The 23,894-nt window shown below is 49.1% G+C and overlaps 5 protein-coding genes and 1 pseudogene across 5 annotated transcripts; 4 read left to right on the plus strand and 2 right to left on the minus strand.

The window, feature by feature from the left end:
- Nucleotides 1-139: 139 nt before the first annotated feature.
- LOC120640957 (RING-H2 finger protein ATL74-like) lies at nucleotides 140-1,072 on the plus strand (the record flags this gene model as incomplete). The annotated part of the gene is made up of 1 exon (XM_039916903.1): nucleotides 140-1,072. A coding segment is annotated over one exon (714 nt), but the record flags the coding sequence as incomplete, so codon positions are not given.
- Nucleotides 1,073-2,600: 1,528 nt separating this feature from the next.
- Nucleotides 2,601-3,355, plus strand: LOC120640961 (histone H3.2). The gene has a single exon (XM_039916905.1). It carries the CDS (start codon nucleotides 2,692-2,694, stop codon nucleotides 3,100-3,102), a length of 411 nt encoding a protein of 136 aa, XP_039772839.1. The 5' UTR covers nucleotides 2,601-2,691; the 3' UTR covers nucleotides 3,103-3,355.
- Nucleotides 3,356-4,742: 1,387 nt separating this feature from the next.
- LOC120640960 (G-type lectin S-receptor-like serine/threonine-protein kinase At2g19130) lies at nucleotides 4,743-7,330 on the minus strand. Its single transcript, XM_039916904.1, has one exon. The coding sequence runs from the start codon at nucleotides 7,302-7,304 to the stop codon at nucleotides 4,926-4,928; it is 2,379 nt and encodes a 792-aa protein (XP_039772838.1). The 5' UTR covers nucleotides 7,305-7,330; the 3' UTR covers nucleotides 4,743-4,925.
- Nucleotides 7,331-11,086: 3,756 nt separating this feature from the next.
- LOC120640962 (histone H3.2) lies at nucleotides 11,087-11,766 on the plus strand. Its single transcript, XM_039916906.1, has one exon. It carries the CDS (start codon nucleotides 11,163-11,165, stop codon nucleotides 11,571-11,573), a length of 411 nt encoding a protein of 136 aa, XP_039772840.1. The 5' UTR covers nucleotides 11,087-11,162; the 3' UTR covers nucleotides 11,574-11,766.
- On the plus strand, nucleotides 11,581-16,007 carry LOC120640116 (G-type lectin S-receptor-like serine/threonine-protein kinase At2g19130). The gene is made up of 2 exons (XM_039915997.1): nucleotides 11,581-11,598; nucleotides 13,527-16,007. The coding sequence occupies exons 1-2, from the start codon at nucleotides 11,581-11,583 to the stop codon at nucleotides 15,966-15,968; spliced, it is 2,460 nt and encodes an 819-aa protein (XP_039771931.1). The 3' UTR covers nucleotides 15,969-16,007.
- Nucleotides 16,008-20,994: 4,987 nt separating this feature from the next.
- Nucleotides 20,995-23,446, minus strand: LOC120640958 (annotated as a pseudogene).
- Nucleotides 23,447-23,894: the final 448 nt, after the last annotated feature.

The raw sequence follows: 23,894 nt of genomic DNA on the forward strand, positions 1-23,894 counted from the left end.
AATACTTCAGCACAAACCCAGCTTATGATTCTACCTGAGGCAGACAAGAGAGGGAGGGCGAGAGGGAGAGGGAGAGGGAGAGGGAGAGGGAGAGAGAGAGGGAGGGGGAGGGGGAGGGGGAGGGGGAGGGAGAGGGAGAGAGAGAGAGAGAGAGAGAGAGAGAGAGAGAGAGAGAGAGAGAGAGAGAGAGAGAGAGAGTTGCACTTGCAGGATTCTGAAGAAAACGGGGTTTGTGCTCAAGAAGGACATGGAGTACCCAAGAAGGACACTACTGCACACTCCATTCTCCGGGCATCCCTCTGGTTCGAGCCAGCCAGTTGATGGAGCCTCCGCCACAGATGGTGGCTTTCTTGGAAGCAACTTCGACGCAAACGTCGTCATGATCCTGGCTGTTCTTCTCTGGGCACTGATCTGTGCGCTCGGGCTCAACTCGATAGTCCGGTGTGCGCTGCGGTGCTCGAGCCGATCAGTTGTTGATCCCGTGCCGAACCCGGTGGCACGTTTGGCTCAGAGCGGGCTGAAGAGGAAGGCCATCCGAGCCATGCCGATCCTGGTCTACTCTGCGGGGCTGAAGCTCAATGCTGCCAACCCGATGTGCGCGATCTGCCTCTCTGACTTTGAGTCTGGAGAGCATGTCAGGGTCCTCCCCATGTGCAACCATGGGTTCCATGTCAGGTGCATCGACCGATGGCTCTTGGCGCGGTCGACGTGCCCGACATGCCGGCAGTCCCTGTTTGGAGCTCCGGAGAAGGCCTCTGGCTGCTCTGAGTCGAGCCGGGTCGAGCCTGTGCCTGCCCGCTCCGTCCTCGTGCCACTCAGACCTGAAGGTTTGGTCACTCCATATGATTTTTAGTCTCTTCAGTTGCTTCTTTGTTGTTACATGAAGGACAAGAGGTTGAGGAAAAGTAGAAACAAAAAATTGTGATCATTAGGATACTGCCAATCTGGCTTGTACATTGTTGCTGAAAAAAAGTTGTACAGATTTCCTCAGTTTTCTATTTGCTGTGTTGGTGCCAATTGTTGCTGGAGAATGTGCCATAGAAAATGCCAGGTGCTCTGGGCCTTTTGTGAATCACAACTCAATGTGAATTTTCAAAATGAGATAAAAGAGAGAAAGAGAGAGAGAGACATGATTGGCAGGGCTAATGATATGGGCAGTGCCGCACCACCAGTCCATTGTGGTGATTGGGGATCAAGCTTTTTTGCAGTTTTGCTGCTAAGGTTCATGGTTTCAGTGGGAGCAGCATATTCTACAGCCATTATTGAGAGATATCAGGGGCTGTGCAATCTTCTGCAAGGCCTTAGTGGCTATGAATCAATTATGTGTGTGTGCCCCCCGAATTGAGAGAGGCTGCCCCACACGCAACCAAACCTGATGCACATTGGCTGGCTGGCTATTTCCTTTGTGTGATGTGCTGCCACCAGGAGACCAGATTGGCCAGTGATAGAAGCCCAGGTGACGTGTCAAGCCGCCATTGCGCGGTGCGCCTGTGGTTTTTCGTCTGTTTGCTCTAAAGGCTAAAAGCTAGTAGTGCCTCCGGAGAATCAGCTATTTCGGCCGTGCTTGTGGTTCTCGTATGAGTTGCTGTGAGAAACAAGAAGAGAATGCGTTTCGCTTGTGCTCGCCGAAAAGGAGGGCTGCCTGGATGCCCACTCAAAGAAAGATGCGCTAGTCTCTTCAGAGATGATACGGCTTTTTGGCCCGGACATAGTATTGCTCCTGTGCAATACTGCAATTGGGATCAAGAAATTCAGTAGTAGTGCTGCTGCTACTTGAATGAATCGCTCGCCCAGATGCGGTGCTGCCTCCTGCACATTTTTATTTCGTCTTTTTGTTTTTGGAAAGTGAGCAATTTTGTTTTGAACGGTGGCACTTGAACACTTTTTTTTTTTTTGAATCGTCTGGAAAGATAAAAGGAAACGGTAGTCTAGGCTTCATCAGCGAACAAAGCTGCTTAGATGACACTCGATCCGTGCAGGCAACTACGCAGTAGGTGCACAACGCGCATGCTGCTGGGACCCGGAATCCCATCGCCGATGGTGTTTCCGTGTGGCAATTTTCTGATGGAACTCAAAAGGCTTCATCCCCGAAAGGAGCTGAAGGATAAGCTGATCGGTAGGTAAGTGGGAGTTCAGCAAAGAGAGTCCGTCTATGATCTATCATGGCAGGCACAAAGACGACTGATTTAACGTCCGCCGCCCGCTGATTCTCTCGTTCCAAGTGGTCGGCCTCTCTCCGTGTGACCGCTGATTCTTTTTCTTTACAAAAAAAATAAAAGCTTTCGAATGGGCCTGCAATGCGCGGCGGGCGTCCCACTGTTGGGCCGCTCTCGAAGCTACGGAGAAAGGAAGTTGGGCCGCTGTTGGACCACCTTGTGGGCCCTGAGATCCGCTCCACAGCTGCATCAGCCAATGGCGTAGCAGCATCACCCGTCACGCGGATCGGCACCGCCAGGAGCGCCATCTCCACCGTCCATCCCCATCGGACGGCTGAAACCCACCGACCCAGCCTTCTCCTCTCCGCGCCCGCGCATCCCCCCAAAAATTTCACGATCCCGCCTCCACCGCTCGCTTCAAATACCACGCCGCGGAAGCCAACCCACCCACGCCGCAGCAGCAGCTCGCGTTCGCAATCCAATCCGCCGAACCCTCCCCGCCTCCTCGCGCCGCCCGTCCGCCGCCCCCGCTCCGATGGCCCGCACGAAGCAGACGGCGCGCAAGTCGACCGGCGGCAAGGCGCCGAGGAAGCAGCTGGCCACCAAGGCCGCGCGCAAGTCGGCGCCGGCCACCGGCGGCGTGAAGAAGCCGCACCGCTTCCGCCCCGGCACCGTCGCGCTCCGGGAGATCCGCAAGTACCAGAAGAGCACGGAGCTGCTCATCCGGAAGCTCCCCTTCCAGCGCCTCGTCCGGGAGATCGCGCAGGACTTCAAGACGGACCTCCGGTTCCAGTCCTCCGCCGTCGCCGCGCTGCAGGAGGCCGCGGAGGCGTACCTGGTGGGGCTCTTCGAGGACACCAACCTGTGCGCCATCCACGCCAAGCGCGTCACCATCATGCCCAAGGACATCCAGCTCGCGCGCCGCATCAGGGGCGAGAGGGCCTGAGCGCCGAGCCTCTGCTGCTGCACTGTCGTCGTAGCGCTAGAATTAGATGGGGGGATTTGTTTCTTGCCGTGCTTATCTTGTAGTCAGATTCTGGTCCGGTTGGACTTGCTGCAATGGAACACGATTGCTAGTTTCTTAAATTTCAGGATGGCTCTGTTCATGGGAGATTCGCTCTCCGTTCTATGCCAACTGTTCTGTCAAATTAACGTGCTGATTCTGCCGGAAAAGATTAGATCCTCTGGAATTGAATTTAGCATTTTTTAATGTGCCTACAGAATTGATTTTCTGTCAAAAATGCTCGATGGCGTTCTGTGTACGTGATACCACACTATGCAGAAGCATTTCCCTAAAATGAAAACTATGTTGAAAATATCAGTTCCAATCATGTTTCTGTGATGCATTTTCCTCAAGCAACATCCCATGACAGGCTGTGAGAAGAGCAGGTACTTGCCTACCTAGGTAAAGAGAGGTGATCGGCTGATGACGGATTAGTTAGGCTTAATGAATTCATCTCGTGGTTTGCAGGTGGAGTTTGTAATTTGTTTTGTTATTAGTATATGATTAACACTTCAAATGTGTGTTCGTATACTTCAAAAATTTTACACCAAAAGAACTAAAGACACCCAAGTGGGCAGGCATCCATCCAGGGGACTGATGTAACATCCTCCATCATCATCATCATCAGGTCATGTAGCTAGATGGGAGGATTTATTTCTGGCCATGCCATCTTGTAATGTCCAGAGTCCAAAACCAACAGCTAGCTGCTAATGCCTTGTGCAGTTGCAGAATCAGCTAGCCTAAAATGTGTTAATCCAGTCTCATGAGTTGCCTGCCAAAACGGTAAAGTCTGTGAAAATGGAAACTGCATGGATACCCAGATATGACTCTTCTAGCTAAAAAAAAAACATGACTCTTCTCTAAGATATGGGCAGGCATCTCAAAATGACAGTGTTTATGTATTAACCCGGAATGTAGTAATGGTGCTACTACTATTCGAAGGCCCCCTGATTTATCCAATATGCTATCTCCATTTGAAGAAATGTGACAACTACATTGCTGCTCCACTCAGGTTAGGCTAAGTTGATCTCTATAATCTATAAGGTACCGCTTCACAGAAGTATCTAAAGTTGAAAATTGACCTTGAGATATTGTAGTTTTTTAGGATTGAGAAATAGTAGTTTTTTTTAGAGATGAGAACTAGCATAAGGCATAAAACCTAGCGCAGTGTAATCACAATTTTCTTACATTCCATACATACGGTCTCTTAACCGTGACATAAATCTGAATTTTTGACAAATAAAAAAAACTAGCACAACATTAATCGAAAAGAAGTTCGTTGTGGATCTCTTTTCAGTTTACCTGACTCACGTTTACTCTCCTAGTTTTATATGATGAAAGTCGGGAGAGGTGGCGACGAACTATCTAGAAGGATTTCCCTAGAAGCAGAACGAACCTGCTGCAACCCGATTTCAATCACATTTCTGTGTGCATTTTTTTTGCAAGCTAACTCAAGCACAACATCCTACATTGAGCCGCGACTTAAAAATTCAAATGTGATATAGAACAAAGTAACTTAAAAATTGATAATTAATATGAACTTCATACATAGAAAGCTGTAGATAGTATTGAACTAGGGCGAACTAGAAGCGAATGAAATACCAAATACATTTCTTCTTTTAACGTAAATAAACCAAAAAGATTTTTTTTAAAAAAAGACTAGCTACTGGCGCTATTAGCACGGACCATCTTGCTAATTTATATATACACTATAAGCAGTATCCCATATCTCTCATGGATATCTAAATTTGCTGCAAAGCTACAGATCATAGTCCGGTCGAATGTGAGCCGCCTGCAATCGCATGGAGTAACCTTGGCACTGGAGGCATTTCTGGTTCACATATCCCCTCGAGAAACTGCACCACCTCAACCATTGTGGGTCGATCAAACTCACTATCTTGAATACACCAACATGCAACTTTGCAAACCCTCTCGACTTCCTCCTTGTTCACATCACCGTGCAAGTTTGCATCCACAAGACTCAAAACGTCTCCATGAAGAAGCTTGTGTGCAACTTGAACAGGATAGTAGTCTGCACTGTCATCACTGGATGAATGTTCAGAAGAGTTCATCTTTCCTGATATGATCTCTAGCAAAACCATTCCGTAACTATAAACATCAACTTTGGAAGTAATAGCTGTTCCACTAATCCATTCTGGAGCAAGATATCCAATAGTTCCTCGCATTGTAGTCACAACACGGCTGAAGTCCCTCCCTAGAAACTTTGCCATACCAAAATCTGCAATTTTTGGAACAAAAGATGCGTCGAGAAGTATGTTTTGTGGTTTGATATCACAATGTATAATGCAATCTTGACAACCATGGTGCAAGTATCCAAGCCCTCTAGCGACTCCAAGAGCTATTTGATATCTAATGGCCCAATCCAAAATTGAACCATGACTTTGGAATAGATGAGAATCCAGGGAGCCGTTTGGCATGTGTTCATACACAAGTAACCTCTTATCAGCTTCGCAGCAAAATCCAATCAGTTTCACTAAATTTCTATGGTGGATGATTCCAATTGAACTCACTTCTGCCCTAAATTGCTTATCTCCTTGTCGGGCACCCTCGAGCCTTTTCACAGCTACAATAACTGAGTCACTTAAGCACCCCATAAATACAGAACCAAAGCTCCCTCCACCCAACTTCTCTGAAAATTTTTTGGTTGCACGTTGAAGGTCAATGTAGCTGAATGCAGTGATCCTGATTCCGGCCTGATAATTATCCACCGTGAGGCTTGACCATTTACGCCTTAACCTGCTCCAAATAACCGTTAGAAAAATTAAACCCAAAACGGCAGTGCTTGAACCAATGGTGACACCGATGATCGTTGCCCTTTTACTGTATTTCCAACTCTGGAACTCTTTTGCAGCAAGGCGAAGGTAAATAGTTTCTCCATTATCATCAGCAGCTATGTTTATCAGCTCATCATGCCAAAAATAGCAGCCACCTTGGCCGTATGTATATGCAGTGCAAGAGCACGTGCCCAGACAAACTTGTGCACATTCATTTGCACTTGATGCATTTTGGATACCGTTGGCATTAGGAGGCAAACTAACGCCTTGTATAAAGTAGAATTTGTCTGTCATACCAGATTTGTTTTTGTGACCGCCACAATTCAGTGGAGTGTTTCTGATGCACCCGCCTGTCCTGTCCTTTAGCTCCCAATCTTCAGGCGATCTTATAGAGAACCCCTTCAAGCATTTGCATAATGGTATTGCATTATCAGTGCAGATTGTGAAAGGTCCACAGGTAGCATAGACACTACATTGATATTTCGGTCCGGCGCCGGCGGTGATCCAATCCTGTGCGACATCTGACCATATGCGAGTTTGCATTTGGCCAGAGACATCTAGAAAACTTCTAAAGATCATCTCCTCATTTAACAATGTGTAGGAGAAATAAACCTCTTGTTTGTTGCTGACGAACGTAAAATTGCACATGTTGGGACCTGACTGACCTGACATCTCTGGTATCAAGTTGAAGAATCTGCCGTTCCACACCCCACTAGACCAATATGCTTCAGATGATTTCCAAAGTAGGTAGATTGCATCATCGACACGTAGCTCTGCAGAGTACACACCTGGAGCTTGGTCAATAACATTCTTTCTAGAAACATAACGGTGGCTGAAACCCGTGACCATGTTTCGACCAATCTTTGCACCTGAAAGAAGTGTGTCCGTTGGGTAGTCAAAGCTCTGCCAGAATATGTCAGAAGAGTTCGAGGAACTCCTCAGAATAAGGTTTCCACTGTCCGCCAGTACAGCAACAGTGTCGTTGGTTGTGACGTTGGCCTGGGCAGTCCAAATGATGGTACGTTGAGCCAAGATGATCAGGTTGCCATCACTGGAGATCATGAACTCCGGTGAAGTAGGGCCGGCACTTGGGTTATCCCCATTAGCGGTCCACACCGGCGTTAGCTTGGGGACTTTGTTGAACCATATTCCGAGGTACGAGTTGAGAGTGTTGCTGGAGGACTTTTTGCCCGTTTGAAAGAAGCCGAGCGCGAACTTGCCATTGCTAGAGACAAGCCTCTCGTCGTGGACGAGCACGCGGCCGTGTGAGAGTGTGTCTGTGTCGGCGGAGGATGAGGGTGTGTGCAGGGAGGAAACGAGCGCAACAAGGGCGAGCTGGAGGAGGCGCATGGCGAGAGAGAAATGGAAGAACCGAGATAAATTCGCTAGCTACCTTGCCGGTGTTGGCAAGATGTGAGGAATGGTGCTTGGTTGAATGATGTAGCCTCTAGCTAGCTTTAAAGACATGGAAATGCGAAAGCTGACAGCACAGTCTGCTGATTAATTGTCAACAACTGAAGCTGCAGGACATTGCTTTTCTGGTGAAAAGGAACATGCGTGTGGAAGTGGGTATTTGAACGGGAGCTGAAGATCAAAGTCACTCAAATGTACAGCCCGATCAACGATCAACAGTCATGCATAGATGTGAGGAATGAGCAGTACTCACTCGTGTCTGTGATGAGTGAATTGTCAACCGTACGGTGTGATCGTGTGCTTGATCTTTGGTTGCAGGTACAAGGGCGTCGAGTGTCGACGGTGAGCTGCCGTGGAGGTGCTGTGCCCGATGGACCGTGCGGTGGACAGCGGTGAAGGGCAGCCGGTACCGGAGCTCGGGCCGGGCGGCAGCTGTGGCGTCCACTCCTAGATCGAGGGCGCAAGCACCGGTGGATGGCGGGTTTCTTGGTTTGCGCCACAAAACTAAGCTAGCGGACGGCGGTTGAAGATGCCAAGTCGTGGAGGCACGGGCGTCGGTCTTGGGACTGGCGGAGGTGACGGGCGTCGACGGCGTCTAGGGCCTCGCTGCGGGCGAGGAGGTGACAGGCGTCGGGCGGCGTTTAGGACCGTCAGAAGGCCGAGGCGGGAACGGCGTCTAGAGCCATGGCGTGGAGGCGGGAATCTTCCCGCACGTAGAGTTTTGGTGGTTTTCACAAAACCGGCCACCTCACCGGGTTTCGTGGACCCCTCAAAACCGCGGATCAGATCTACATTGACGTGGCGGCATCGCGGAGAAGACTTCGAGTCGAAGAAAGAAACTCCGCCGTCGGATGAGATCTTGTACCATTTCCGGTTTTGCCACTACGGACGTTTTAGTGTACGAGTCAGGGTGGAGGTCATTTCTGAGAAGGGGCCAGTCTGACTGGTCTGACCGGTCGCCCCCGAGGTCGTATAAATTCATCCCACCTGCCCCTTGGATAGGTGAGCCTCCAAGCCACGAGTACTTTTCTGTTTTTTCTTGCTCCTCTCTCTGTTCTAGGGTTAGGCCGAGGTCTCCATGGAAAACGTGGTCTAGATTATAGCTAGGTCCACAAATTTGAGAGGGTGGATGAATGGATGGAGGTCTAGCTCTTGTATAGGTGATTTTCTCTGTAAATCACGATGAATTTGAATGAAATCGAGGACCCTTTTGAGCAGCTCTCTTGTGTTCCCGTTCATCTTTTGTTCATGGATTGATTTTATCTCTTTTGGTGGTTTTTGTGATCAAAGCTTTCTCTTGGTGGGTTTAGAGACTCCGTGATTTGCTTCTCGACTATCTAGCCTAGAGGTAAACTCCCGAGAATCATGAGTCCCTCGGATTGAGGTTTTTAGAGTTTTTGGAAAACCCTCTTTTGCCTCTTTCCTCCTCAAAATTCTAGTGTTCCTTTGCGTTTTGGGTTAATTCTTTTTGTGGAGAGGTTCGTCTCCATCCCAGGAACCTCCCTGCAAATTTTGAGACTATTTGGTGATGATTTGAACGAGTAATCTTGAAATCACCTCGAGTTCGCGGGCTGGAATTCTGTTCTGGGCAAAAGCGGTCTGACCGGTCGCAGAAACCGGTCTGACCGGTCGGAGCAACCGGTCTGATCGGTCTGGAATTTCAAATCTAGCCCGACCGGCCTGACCGCCCAGAGCGAGCGGTCTGACCGGTCCCTGACTGTAAGGTCTGCAGTTTTTCTCGATAGCTTCCGTGTTTTCTCTCGCTCGTTCCTAGGGGTGATTTGTGTTGGTTTAGCTCTTCTATAAGCTACTCCACACCTCATCTAGGATTTGAGGGTTTGTGGTGATTTTCGGGATATAGACCGACGGATCAATTTCGAAAGAAATTTTGATCGGCTTCCATTCACCCCCTCTTGTCGCCGGTTTCGGTTGAGCTATGTACTTCTGTTCCGCGAGACGGATCGTCCACGGCACGGTGACAACGAAACGTACGCCAACCCACTGTGTTACAACAGTTACAGTGTTAAACTGATGGACTAAGCTTGGAAGTTGGAACACTGAGGGACTAAGCTTGGAAGTTGGAACTTTTGTCAACGACCACAGAATACATCAGCTAGGTCGCTTGATGTGGACCACTCTGTGTATCCTTCTCATCGCGCCTACCTCCACGGCTTCTGCTCTGACCGCTTTCCCTGCTACTCCGATATCCAGGTTTCCATATGCTTGAAAGCCTGATCTTCTATTCTTCTAGACTGCTAGAAGTAGCACTTTTTTTTTTGCGAGTATGCTAGAAGTAGCACTTATTCGATCTGATTTCCTTTTCTTAAAGAATGCTACTGTTTTCTCGATCTAAGTGCATCCTTGGTGCTGGTTCTGCTTCATTTTTTGCGGCACTTTGATTCTTGCTTACGCCGAGCAATATTGGAGATTATGTTTTTTTTTGCAGCACTTCTTTTATTCTTGCAAATTCTGACCACGAGCTCTACCTCTGAACGATCTGCATCAAGAGCTGACCAAGACCCTGGGAAATCGAATTTCCAATTCAGGGTTGTACAAATGATGGTGTATTATGTGTATGTCGAATCTCAAGATAATTTTTGTTTTGTGATGAAACATGCTCGAAGTGTGATGCGATAAGATGATTTAAAGAGTATATACGTCAGTGACCGACATACCCACGGAGTCCTCGAAAGATTTCGAGGATCCACTGGGGGTTAGGACCGGGCCAATATTTGACCGATTCTTAATTCGGGGTCGGGACGGGGCGCCGTTGCCATCCTGACCCTCGCCGGCAGCTGCTTCACCCTCTCCCTCTCCCCTAGGTCGTAGTTCCGCAGTGCAAATGCGCTAGTCTCTGTGAGGAAGATAAACAGTGGGTCGCGCTCGTCTTCTACGACAGGATAGCACGCAGCATCGCGCGTGAGGAATAGAATTTCTCGTAAAACCTAGCGCAATGCAATCACAATTTTTTTAATGTTCCATACTCCTTATATACATTGAAAAGAAGTTCGTTGTGGATCTCTTTTCAGTTTTACCTGACTCCGTTTACTCTCCCAGTTTTATCTGATGAAAGTGTGGAGAGGTGGCGACGAACTAGATTTGTCTCACTCAAGCTAGCTCAAAAGGACATCCTATGTTTTTGCGCCGTGAGAAAGCTGGTGCCTAACACAAGGGAGATGGGTCAGTTCATAAAAGAAGATTAGCTTGTGATCAGGTAGGTGGTGATGTGAGTCCGTGAGTGGAGGTTGTTAGATCATGGAAGGTATCAGATGACTGATGTAAAATCCTCCATCAAGTCATCTTTTTTTTTTTTTGAGGGAACTCCATCAAGTCATCTAACTGATCTTGTCCTCCATCAAGTCATTTCCAACCCGGGCCCACACGACAACGTGACGCCTTGCCTCAGCCTCTGGCAGGCCGGCCGTCCGCTGCTGGGCTGCACCGGCCCGTTCCTCCAGCATTCGCCGAGCTCAGCCCACTGGCCGCGGCCGAAACAACCATGTGGGACCCCCGCGATCCCCGCCGAGGACGCCTCAGCCAATGGCCCGCCTCCATCGCGCATCACACGGATCGCCAAACCAGCAGTAGCGCTCCACCGTCCATCTCCATCCAACGGCCAAAACCTCTCCCGCCGCCCGCGCCGCCCAAAATTTTGGCGATCCCGCCCTCCTGGCTTCCTACAGCTACAAATAGCCAACCTCGAATCGAATCGAATCGCCATTCCGTCCGCCGCCCATTCGTGTTCCAGTTTCCAATCCCCCAGATCCTCCGACCTCCCCGCGCAGCCGTCGAATCATGGCCCGCACGAAGCAGACGGCGCGCAAGTCGACCGGCGGCAAGGCGCCGAGGAAGCAGCTGGCCACCAAGGCCGCGCGCAAGTCGGCGCCGGCCACCGGCGGCGTGAAGAAGCCACACCGCTTCCGCCCCGGCACCGTCGCGCTCCGGGAGATCCGCAAGTACCAGAAGAGCACGGAGCTGCTGATCCGGAAGCTCCCCTTCCAGCGCCTCGTCCGGGAGATCGCGCAGGACTTCAAGACGGACCTCCGGTTCCAGTCCTCCGCCGTCGCCGCGCTGCAGGAGGCCGCGGAGGCCTACCTCGTCGGGCTCTTCGAGGACACCAACCTGTGCGCCATCCACGCCAAGCGCGTCACCATCATGCCCAAGGACATCCAGCTCGCGCGCCGCATCAGGGGCGAGAGGGCCTGAGCGAGCGATGGTGCTCTTCGTCAGCGTTCTTTCGATTTCTCTGGCCTGTCGCCTTGCTAGTCTGCTCTGCTACAACTGGACTGGGAATCGTTTCTTGCCGGCCTGGTTGGTGTATCTTGGTAGTGCTCTGGATGTTGGCCTCACTCGAATTAAATGGAAAAATGATCTGGGTCCCGTTCCCTGAATGGCTGAATGGTTTTGTACTTGCGATATCTACTGCCTTGACTGTTTTCAACCACGCGTTGTGAAGGCATCAAGTCGCTGATGTCGATTTCAGCCTACGGTTTGTAAACAGTTAGAATTCAGGGGATAAACAGTAGAATTGGGCCAATCCATTCACAGCCAGTGAGATGGGCTTGTTTCTGCCTCTATTCTTAGTCGGCCCATATATTCTCTGCAAGTGACCAACTTTGGGCCCATTTTAATCCGCCGCCTCCATCACCTCGTCTTCCTCTCCGGACTTGTGCGCATTCTGTCCCAGCTGTGAAATGTGCTCCTACGTTTCGGCCCGGCCATCAGATGGGACACCATTTTTTTATTTTCCTTTCCCCGGAATTACGTGTCCTAGCTTAGAGCAGGTATTATGGGAGGCTACAAGCTGGCGGAATCTCACGTGGAGGAGAGAGAAGAGAGGAAAGAGAAGAGAACGGGCGGTTCGCTTGCCGCCGGCTGCTGCGGGCGCGTGCGCCTCTGCTTGTGGCCCCGCATGCCCCTTGCCGCCCACTCCTAGCCAGCAGCAGGCGCAGAGCAGGCACAGAGCAGAGCTCCCAGCCGACCGCGCGGGCTGGGTTATTGCCCATGCTCTTATCTGAAACTTGAATCGTCCAAGATTGCTCAAGTGTTGCCTTGCCACAATTGGTCATCTCCGCGCCAGATTGCGGAGCCGTTTTCCTTGCGAGAAGCTCAAATCGGCGGGGCTTCGATTTGTGCGTCCCCTGGCGTTAGGGAGGGGGCACGCAATCGATACGACCGACTACAACAAGTCCGCGTGACCGCAGCCGCCGCATGCCCACTTGCTGCTAGACTTGACTAGAATTTGACAGAGACGGCCACTGTTCCATGCATCATGCATGTTTTGCGTAGATTCTCGCTCGGCCGGCAGGCCGTGCACGGGCGCCGCCGCCGGTCAGAGAAAGCCAGCGCCGGCGGCGCGTGCGTTCCTCTCAATCCACGCGCTTCAATTCTAGTGTGCTATTCGTCCTTTCCGAATATGGCACTTTGACTCGTTTCAATTTCTTTTGTTTTTATCGTTTCAAGGAGAACATGTCAGTTTGACAAATGGTTTTGGTTACATCATGATTTTAGAAACAAAATAAATAAAATGGTATCAAAATTTTTAATGGTATTTTTACATAAAAGTTCGAGATCCCATAGGCATATGCATATATTGGTGGCTGAAGGTTGAAATCGAGAATCAGAGATACTCCTCCTGGCCATGGACACAAGGAATTAAAGTTTTCTTTTTTGAGATTGCAATGAACAAGAGTTTATTCTAAGTCAAACTATTCCATTTTTTTTTATCAAATGAGCATCATCGAATTCATTATGAAATATATTTTCTTAATATGATTTTTAACATGGCATATATTAATACTCTTCTCTATAATTTTTTTGTCAAACTTAGAATAATTTGACCTTGGAAGACGCAAAATCTCCGAAGAAGGTTTTCTACGTACATAGCGAGGTCAACATCAGTCCCTCTTGTCATGCCTAATAATTTGCTATCCAACCAGGCTCACAAATTTTTTACACCAACAATCCGCCAAGTGGGAAACGAGCACCACACAGACGCCACCTCAGCATCCTGTGACCAGGGAGGTGATGATGAATTGAAACCGGGTGAAGCAGCAGCCGGCAGCCACGCCATTGCCGTCGCTCAACTATCTTCCTCCTAGCAGCAAGCTATACTCTGCCTGCCAACAATCGCTATGCGTCCCCTCTTCCTGCTGGTAGTGGCGGCGCTACATCTCTTCAGCCACCACTCCCGCCAGCTCTGCCGCCACCATCACGAAGGCACTCATCCCCGGCCAGTCCCTCGCCGCCGGCGACAAGCTCGTCTCCCGCAACGGCAAGTTCGCCTTCGGCTTCTTCCAGCCTGCCGGCGCCGGCAGCGAGTCCTCTCGCACCACCAACCGCTGGCACCTGGGCATATGGTTCAACAAGATTCCCGTGTTCACTCCGGTGTGGGTGGCAAACAGGGAGGCGCCATTGGCGGACCCAAGCTCATCCGAGCTCACGTTCGCCGGAGACGGCAACCTCGTGCAGCTCGACAGGGCCACCAACGCCACCGTCTGGTCCACCGGAGCCAACGTGACGGCGGCGGCCGCCAACGCCACCGCGCTCGTGCTCCTGGACACCGGGAACCTCGTCCTGCGCGGCGGCGGCTCGGCCGCCGGCGCGCTGTGGCAGAGCTTCGACCACCCGGCGGACACCCTCCTCCCCGACGCGACGATCGGGCTGGACAAGGCCACCGGCTGGTCGCGCCGCCTCGTCTCTCGGCGGAGCCTGCTGGACCAGTCCCCCGGCGTCTACTCCATGGAGCTCGGCCTCGCCGGCGTCGTCCGGATGCTGTGGAACGCGTCCGTGCCGTACTGGTCCAGCGGCGACTGGAACGAGCAGTACCAGTACTTCAGCTCGGTGCCGGGCATGGCGGCGCGCCACCTGTTCGCCTTCACCTTCGTCGACGATTCCCGGGAGGTGTCCTTCGCGTACCACCTGCGCAACGAGGCCGACGACGTGTACACCTTCCTGGACGTGTCCGGCCAGCGGAAGGTCCTCCTCTGGCAGGAGAGCACGCAGGAGTGGATCGAGATCTACCGGCACCCGGAGCTCCGATGCGACGCGCACGCCGCCTGCGGGCCGTTCGCGCTCTGCGACGACGACGCGGCCTCGCCGTCGCCGTGCAGCTGCCTCAGGGGTTTCTCCGTGGCGGCGCCCGGTGACTGGGAGCAGGGCGACAGAACCGCCGGATGCCAGAGGGACGTCCCGTTGGATTGCGGCGTCGGCGGCAACGGCAGCGCCGCCGGGCCGGCGGCGGACAGGTTCTACGCCGTGGCGGCCGTGAGGTTGCCGTACGATCCACGCAGCGTACCTGTGGGCAGCGCAGCCGAATGCGAGCAGGCTTGCCTGAGCACCTGCTCCTGCTCCGCGTACTCCTTCGGCGCCGGCGGTTGCTCCGTGTGGCTCGGTGGCCTGATCAATGTGAGGCACCTGCAGGTCGCCGATGCCGCCGCCGGCAACGGCGAGGTTCTTCACCTTCGCCTCTCTGCCAAGGAGTTTCAGACGAGGAAGAGGAGCAGAGGGATGGTCATCGGAGGCGCCATTGCAGCAGGCGCTGCTGCTCTGGGTGTCTCGGTGCTCGTCCTGGTGCTGGTGGTGACGGCCAGGAGGAACAGAAGGCAGCATCATCGTCAACATTGCGACGGTGGGCTGATCGCGTTCAGGTACAGGGATCTGCAGCGAGCGACCGGGGATTTTTCAGACAAGATCGGGGCCGGCGGGTTCGGGTCCGTGTTCAAGGGGTCGCTGGACGCGTCCACGGCCATCGCCGTCAAGAGGCTCCACGGCTCGTGCCGGGCGGAGAAGCAGTTCAGGGCGGAGGTGGGCTCCATCGGCATCCTCCAGCACACCAACCTGGTCAAGATGATCGGCTTCTGCTGCGAGCGCGACAGGAGGCTGCTGGTCTACGAGCACATGCCCAACCTCTCCCTGGACGTCCACCTCTTCCGGGGCGGCGGCGGCGGCGGTGCCGCCGCCGCCCTGAGCTGGGGCACCAGGTACCGGGTGGCGCTCGGCGTGGCCCGGGGCCTGGCGTACCTGCACGAGAGCTGCCGGGACTGCGTCATCCACTGCGACGTGAAGCCGCAGAACATCCTCCTGGACGGGTCGTTCCGCCCCAAGATCGCCGACTTCGGGATGGCCAAGCTCATGGCGAGGGACCTGAGCCGGGTGCTGACCACGGCCAGGGGGACCGTCGGGTACCTCGCGCCGGAGTGGATCAGCGGGATGCCCGTCACGCCCAAGGTCGACGTCTACGCCTACGGGATGGTGCTGCTGGAGATCGTGTCCGGGAGGATGAACTCGGAGGCTTGTCGAGGCGGCGGCGGCGAGGACGATGACGACGAGGTTGTCTACTTCCCGGTCCTGGTCGCGCGGAGGCTCGTGGAGGGGGATGTGATGTGCCTCGTGGACTGGAGGCTGGGCGGCGACGCCGTCGTCGAGGAGGTGGAGAGGGCGTGCAAGGTCGCCTGCTGGTGCATTCAGGACAACGAGGCTGACCGGCCGGCGATGGGCAGGGTGGTCCAGATCCTTGAAGGTCTTGTGGAGGTAGACATGCCTCCCACGCCAAGGCTGCTTGCAGCTATCGCCGGAAGATCTCATTCGGCCTGCACCTAGTCGCTATCGTTGACCCATCTGGAGCGTAGAGAAGAAAGCAAAGTTGTGTTTAGATCATTTTGTATTTTGCGTTTTTGCGTTTTTGTTAGGGAATTTTTAATATTTGAAGTATTAAATATAGACTAATCACAAAATTAATTATAGATCTCGTCTGAAAACTGCGAGACGAATCTAATGAGCCTAATTAATTCATCATTAAAGCATGTTTACTGTAGCATTACTGTAGCAATTTAGTGTCTCATCGCATCCTAATTAGGCTCATTAGATTCATCTCACGATTTACAATCCATTTTTATAATACGATTTATTTTTCGACTACATTTAATACACCATGCAAGCGATTTAAAAAAAATTTAAGTTTTGTATTTACGGCATCTAAACACGGCCATAGTTTATTTGCATGGACGAATTTGTGTGTGCTAGTCGCTATCGCCGGAAGATCACATTCGGCGTGCACCTAGTCGCTATCGCAGGAAGATGAGGCCTTGTTTGATTTGTATGTGCTAGTTTCTAGCACGAATTTCTTTTGCATGCATACAGTATTAAATAAAGTTTATTTGTAAAATCTTTGTTAGAATAGATATAATTTTTCGCGACGAATCTAATGACGGTAATTAATCAATGATTGGCCACAGTGATGCTATAGTAACCATCTTCTAATCACGCAGTCAAAGTCCCCATTAGATTCTTCATGGTTCCTAGCGCAGGGCTTATGGAGTTAGTTTTGCAAACTGCATTTATTTGATCTTACTATTACTAATTGGAGGCTTCTTTTGAATCCTTCAGGTAATGACACCTAGTATCCTAGGTGGACAGTCTAAAAAAATAGAGAAATTCTACAAATTCTCATAAAAATCAGAAACATCTAGCCATCAATTCGGCAACTCTAATCATAATAGCCATGGGATCCGGTATCTTTTTCCTAATAAATTACCCACTTTTGTCATTATGAAAATAAACTAAAGTAACCCCCTACACATGTATCTAAATTACTCACCTCTGTCATTATAAAAATAATCTAAAGTAACCCTCTAATCTTCATGTAAATTACCCACTTATATCATTATAAAATAATATCTAATAACTCCCTAAATTTTCGTATATATTATCCAGTGATATCATAATAAAAAAATTGAAATAAACCCCAAATTTGAATTGAAATTATATTATTATAATAAAGTCTTAAAGAGCATCGATATAAATTATAAATTACTATTTTTATCATTATTATATTATTATTTATATTATTATTTATATAAAAATACTGTGTGTCACCGTATATTCATGTATAAGAGAAGAGATAAGAATACTAATTTTCATGTTGTCCACATATCTCAAACAAAGTGTTCAATTAAATACATATCAAACATATATGGATGTATGATGCAAAGTGAGAAAAAATTGTTAGTAACTAAACCTATTACATTTATTACAATTACATAATGATAAATATATATCTTTATAATAATGGATTAGAATATTTAATTAGTTAAAGAGAGTGTGAGATAGAAAATTATTAGATATCTCTAACTAGTTCGTGCGGGAGCACGGGTTGATAGACTAATACATCTAATTAATAGTCAAAGTTGCTACAGTTCCTAGCAGCGGTCAAAATGCCACATCAAGAACTCGGTCAAACAGTATCATAAAAGTGTTTTGGTGATATTTTTTTGTGTGGATAAGCATACTATTGGTAGATTTAAATTGTGTTTGCACAAAGTTTATTAGACTTTTTACTCTGGAACTTGGCATGCCAAGATCAAATATTCCGGATTATGTGATAACTTTTATTGTTAATGTCAACACATATTCCGGATTTTTTAATCAAATTTAGACTATTTTTACATAGAACAAATCAAAGTGAGAGCGAATAGCTGCATGGATTGGTTTTTTCAAGCTGAACCCAGCTCTGATTTGATCCATGAGAAGAAAAATAACCATAAAGTTGCCCTGATTAACGGGAAGGAAGCATCGAGGAAGCTTCCTGGGCAAGGACAAAACTCCCTTACCCTGCAAATCCCCAGTTCTTGATAGAAATCAGCGGCATGTGGCGACTGCATGGCGTGTCAGATGCAAGCATTTGTTTAACACAAACAATGGAGGTGCAGGGCGCTGAATTGTTTTATAGCCTTGTTACTGCTAAAATAATAGCAAGCAATCATTCAGACAAAGGTGTGTTTAGATCTTAAAAAATTTTCAGCGCCACAGTAACTTGAAATGTTTAAGCACTAATTAGGAGTATTAAACGTGAATAACTAACAAAACCTATTCCATAACCCTCGGATGTAATTGCGAGATCAATCTTTTAATCCTAATTGGATCATAATTAGACAATGTTGTGCTACAATAAACAACTTCTTCTAATGATGGATTAATTAGACTTAACAAATTCGTCTCGTGATTTTCCGTCAATCCGTGTAATTAGTTTTATAATTAGAATATATTTAGTCCTAATTTTCGGTTGAAAATTACTACAGTGAATTTCGTCCAATTTTTTTTATATGATCTAAACACACCCAAAGCATAAAGTTTGACAGGCGTGCGTTCCGAACGTTGCAGCCCAGAGATGCAGGGATCACTGTCAACAGTTTAGTCATCAGAGACAAAGAGAGTCATAAGAGGGAGTGATACTACTAACTAAAAGGATTAATTAGTCTCATTAGATTCATCGTGTAAAGTTGCAGTCATATGTGAAAAAGTTTTGCATATAAACTTCATTTAATACTATATGTATGTAAATTTTTTTTGTAGCGCTAGGTGTGCTACAACTAACGGACTAACCAAACGGGGACACGGATTCATGAAAATATAACACCACCGAAAAACAAAACAAAAGGCAGCGTCCAGTTCGCTCGTGGCTTTGCAAATAAAGCTCTGAAAATCTACAGCACCTAAGCAAAAATTACTATTTTTCATGGATCATGTGCCGAAACCACGTTAGTGAAACATGCATAAAAGTTTCTAAGAAAAACTCGAGGCCGCTCTCGGTCGGGATCTCCACCGCCAGCGGAAGCTGCCGCCCGCTGGCCGCCTGGTCCTTGCTTCCTCGTCAGGAGCGGGAGGACACGGTGCTCGGCGCCGGCACCGGCGCACCACCACCGTGGTCGATCGCGATGGCCGTTCCCTTCTGGCCTTCTCCGCGGATCGACGTCGTGGCCCTCACCGGCGCGCTGCTCAGCTGCACGGCCAACACGATGCTGCCGTGCCTTTGCTGCCTCAGGGAGTCTGGACTCAGCACTCGGGAGAAGGTTCCCGGGCATGGGTGGAGACGGCAGCCACCTGCGCGCGGGCGCGGCCATCGTTGCGGGCGGCTGATGTTTTGTGGCCTGGGCTTTCTGAGCCGTTAGTGGGTGATGGCTCAGGTTTTTCCTTTTTCTTTTCTTTCAACTAGTAATACGTGCGACACGCACGTAATTTTAAAAACTTATTGAAAATTAATATTTCAAAAATCTATTAAACATACCTAAATCTAAAGAGCAAGCTAACGACATATGAGACTTTAAATGTTGTTTGCCCACCATGTACGCAAAACATCTCTTGGCATCACTAACATATATCCTTTTCTGAAATCTTATGTAGCATATCTGTTGACATATTGGGGTATTAAATTGAAATATCATTATCTCAAGCAACACATTTTAACTTAAAACTGCATGTATGTCTGCAGAGTGAGCTCAGTTAACTGAGTAAACTAAACCAGCAAGACAAGCAACTACAGAATCAGTAGCCAATAATTTATGTAAAATAATTGTTGGAACAAAAAAAATATGTGTGGAATAAAAAGCATTATCTTGAAATAAGTATGGATGAGCACTGCATCTATAAACAATTAGTAAGACTCACCTTCTTCGGTGGCTACATCACGTCATCAAGATCAGTGTCTTGAGAAAGATCATGACTTTTTCCTTCTCCCGTCAGGCGTGCTGCTGTCACAAGGCCTTGCGCCATCGTCTATGCCCCCGCCGTGTCTTGCTGTTAGACGAGGCCAAATCAATGCAATTCGCGTGATTCTATATGGGTAAATCAAGTGATTCGTATTGGATCCACTCTCCCTCTCACTTAAAAAGAAATAAAATGAAATACAACTGCACGGATTGGACTGCAATTGCACGAGGCCGCTGCATTGCAGGCCTAGGTGAGGTCGCCAACGAGACGAGCTGCTCACCGGCCGCAGATCTGAGTCAGCGGGGCGCTGCTTGGACTTGGACTCGCGATGCGCCCCTTCCCTCGTGCGTGCGCGGAGCTCATGGCAGCCGCCGCCGTCTCGCCCTCGCAGTGCAGCACCTCCTCCCCTGAACTCGAGCGCGGCGTCCCGTTTCCCGGCGAAGCCCCTCCTCCCCTCGACGAGCGCGCGGAGTTTGCGGTCGCCGCCTGTGTTTTGTCCCCGGGGTGCCGCACCCCTTCCCCTCAACGTAGGTGAGGAGTCCGCGGGCGTCTAGCAAAAAAAAAAAAAAAAAAAAGAGAGTTGGACACCGTGGGTACAACTTGATGTTTTTATGGGTCTCCACCTCCTCCCACCTCCCTCAAGTTCGACGAGTGGGTCCAGCGTGAGAGGTACGACATGCCAAATTTGGGTGAAAAAGATTTTCAATTGTTTTCAATCTTTATAGTATAGATAAATAATAAGTTTACTATAGGCTGGGCTGTTAGAGCAACGACCTGTGCGTTTTCGCTGGGCCGAGATAGTATGAACTATTCGAGCTAATTGGGCTTAGATCAATTTGGGCTTCTTCAAGGCTGCAAATTTGCAAATTGGCAACCTAGTTTTCCGCAAATGTTTGGAGTCACACCACACATGTGACTGACAGTCAAATCGTCACATAAGATCTAATAACTATTTTTTTTGTTCCAAAATATTTTTTTTGTTGCTGGAACAATTGTCGATAATTACCAAGCGTAAATTAATGATGAGTCAGATGAGGGGTGAATTATGCCAGATATTCTTATATTTGTCCATAATTCTTGAATGCTAGATACGCTCATTCATTACAAGAGTTCACTCTCAAATCAAATTTACTGTCCACACAAAAACAAATACTTATTTCCACAAAAGAAATAAAACATTAATGTGGGCTTCCTGCAACAGCTTGAAGTATTTTTGGAAGTGGAGGCACATCGACCTCACGTAGACCCTCTAAAATCTGAATAACCTCACCCATAGCTGGTCGATCGGAGTCCTTATCTTGGATGCACCAACAAGCAATTTTGCAAACTCGTTCTACCTCTTCCAAATTGGCATCTCCACACAACTTGGGATCTACCAAACCCTGCACATCTCCCTTAAGAATACCATTTGCGACTAGCAGAGGAAAATAAACATCATTGTCATCACAACTACTACTGCACTGTTCAGATGTGTTTCTACTTCCTGATATAATTTCGAATAACACCATCCCGTAGCTATAAACATCAATTTTTGTTGTAATAGCCACTCCACTAAGCCATTCAGGTGCAAGATAACCTATAGTACCTCTCATTGTGGTCAAGGCTCGGCTAAAGTCCCTTTGCATGAACTTTGCCATTCCGAAGTCTGCAATTTTTGGAGTGCATGATGCATCAAGAAGTATGTTTTGTGGCTTAATGTCACAGTGTATGATGTATTCCCGGCAACTCTCGTGCAAGTATGCCAGTCCTCTGGCAACTCCTAGGGCCACTTGATACCTTGTTTTCCAATTCAAAAATGTGGCACTTCTCTGAAATAGATGAGCATCAAGAGAATGATATGGCAAGTACTCGTAAACTAGCAATCTCTTATTTCCCTCACAACAGAAACCAATCAATTTCACCAAATTAACATGTTGGATGATTCCGATTGAGCTCACTTCCGCCCTGAATTGCTTCTCCCCTTGACGGAAACCGTCAAGAACTTTCACTGCTATGGCAGTTGAGTCAGCCAAAACCCCCTTGTAAACAGAGCCGAAACCACCGCTCCCTAGTTTGATTGAGAAACTTTTAGTTGCATGCTTCAAGTCTGTGTATCTAAATGCAACAATTCCGTTGCCACCCTGAATATTGTTTATCGTGCGAAAATACTGCTTTTTTTTTGTTCCTCCAAATCATCAGTAGCAGGACAAGTCCAAACAAAGCCACACTTGTACTGGTAACAACCCAAACTAGCATTTCCCTCCTATGGTTTTTCCACCTTATCAATTCTTTTGCAGCAAGGCGAACCTTTAGAATTTCCACCTTAGTACTAGTAAGGTCACTATACTGCTGGTCTTTGACATTAAGCAGCTCATCATGCCAGACGTAGCAGCCATAGTCGCCGAAGGAGTATGCGGTGCAGGAGCAACTACTTAAGCAAACATGGGCACACTCACCTTCGTTCAGGACACCTGTTGTGTTCTGAGGATTTTGGGGCAATCTGAAGCATGGTATGGAGTAGAATCCATCTGTTGAGCCCGTGGTCTTGTTAAAACTGGAATCTAATGGATTATTTCTTATACATCCCCCTGTTCGATCTTCTAGCTCCCAATCCTTAAGTGACTTGATGGAGAAGCCCTTCATACAGTTGCAAGATGGGATCACATTATCGTTGCAGACTGCGTAAGGCCCACAAAGTGCATAGACCTCACACTGAGATTTTGGTTGGACAGCAGCAGTTACCCAATCTTGTAACTGCGCATACCAGATGAACGACTTAATCTGACCAGAAACCTCCAACGAAAGGCGCGCAACGACGTTTGCATCCCCCATGGGAGATATGAAGTACACCTCTCTGCTGTTGTTGATAAATTCAGAATCAGCACCCATGTCCGGTATTGAGTTGAAGAACCGGCCGTTCCAGACTCCACTGGACCAATATGTTACGCCAGAGTTTAGCTCTACAAGGATGAACTGAGCAGTACCTGAGGGGTCGAGCTCCAACGAGTACGATCCAGGAGCCTGGTCGACTGAGTTCTTCTTGAAACAAGGCGGCGGTTCAGCCCGGTGACCTTGTCCCGACCGAGCTTCGCGTCAGGGAGAAGACTACTCGTGGGGTGGTCGAAGCTTTGCCATAGCACACCTGAGAGGTCCAGAGATTTCTGCAGGATGAGATTCCCTCCGTCTGACAGCGTCGCGATCGTGTTGTTGGTTGTGACGTTGGCCTGGGAGGACCAGATGGTGGATCCGGTGACCGGGTTTAGGACGACGAGGTTGCCGTCCGGAGAGATCGTGAGCACCGCTGTAGTCGGATCAGCAATCGGGTCGTCCCCATTTGCGACCCACACCGGGGTCATGGTGGGGACCCTATTGAACCATATGCCCAAATACCAGTAGCCGGACGCGTTGCGAGGAGACTCACTGCCGGTTTGGAAGAAGCCGAGCTTGTACCTGCCGTTGCTCGAGACGAGCTCGTCGCTGCCACCGAGCGTTTCGCCGGGGGAGATGGTGTCCCTTGCAGAAGCAGCGCGTGACGGCGGAGAGGAGACGAGCGCGAAGAGCAGTACGACGAGGACGAGAGCCATGGCGGCGGAATCTATCAGCGTAAAATTGGGATTTTGTTAGCGCAGGGGGTATCTGCAGAATCGATCGAGAGCACCTCCTCTTGACGTTGGGAGCGCGAGTTGATGCAAGCACAGAAATCACCGAGTTGGACCGAGCGAAGTTGGCGTGGATTTTTCCGGTGATCAGCCGGCTAGCTGGAGTTGAAAATTCCCAAAACGTCAGTGCCATATGACGACCGCAGATGAAGGGGCTTTCGTCGAAGACTCATAAAATTCCACGCTCGCAAACATGGTGAGTTGGTGACCTTGAACAAAATCTGAGAAAGAGCCCGCTAGTGTATGGACTTCCCTAGAATATGGCACAAGTGGTGATGGTTCAGGCCTTTCTTCCACGCTCGCAAACATGTTTTGTGGGCTGGCTTTCTGAGCGTTAGTGGTGATGGATCAGTCCTTTCTTCCTTTTCTTTTCTTCAAAATTTTTTTTATTTACCTTCCTAAA

The sequence above is a fragment of the Panicum virgatum genome, chromosome 7K (genome assembly GCF_016808335.1).
Source record: "Panicum virgatum strain AP13 chromosome 7K, P.virgatum_v5, whole genome shotgun sequence".
Taxonomy (NCBI): domain Eukaryota; kingdom Viridiplantae; phylum Streptophyta; class Magnoliopsida; order Poales; family Poaceae; genus Panicum; species Panicum virgatum.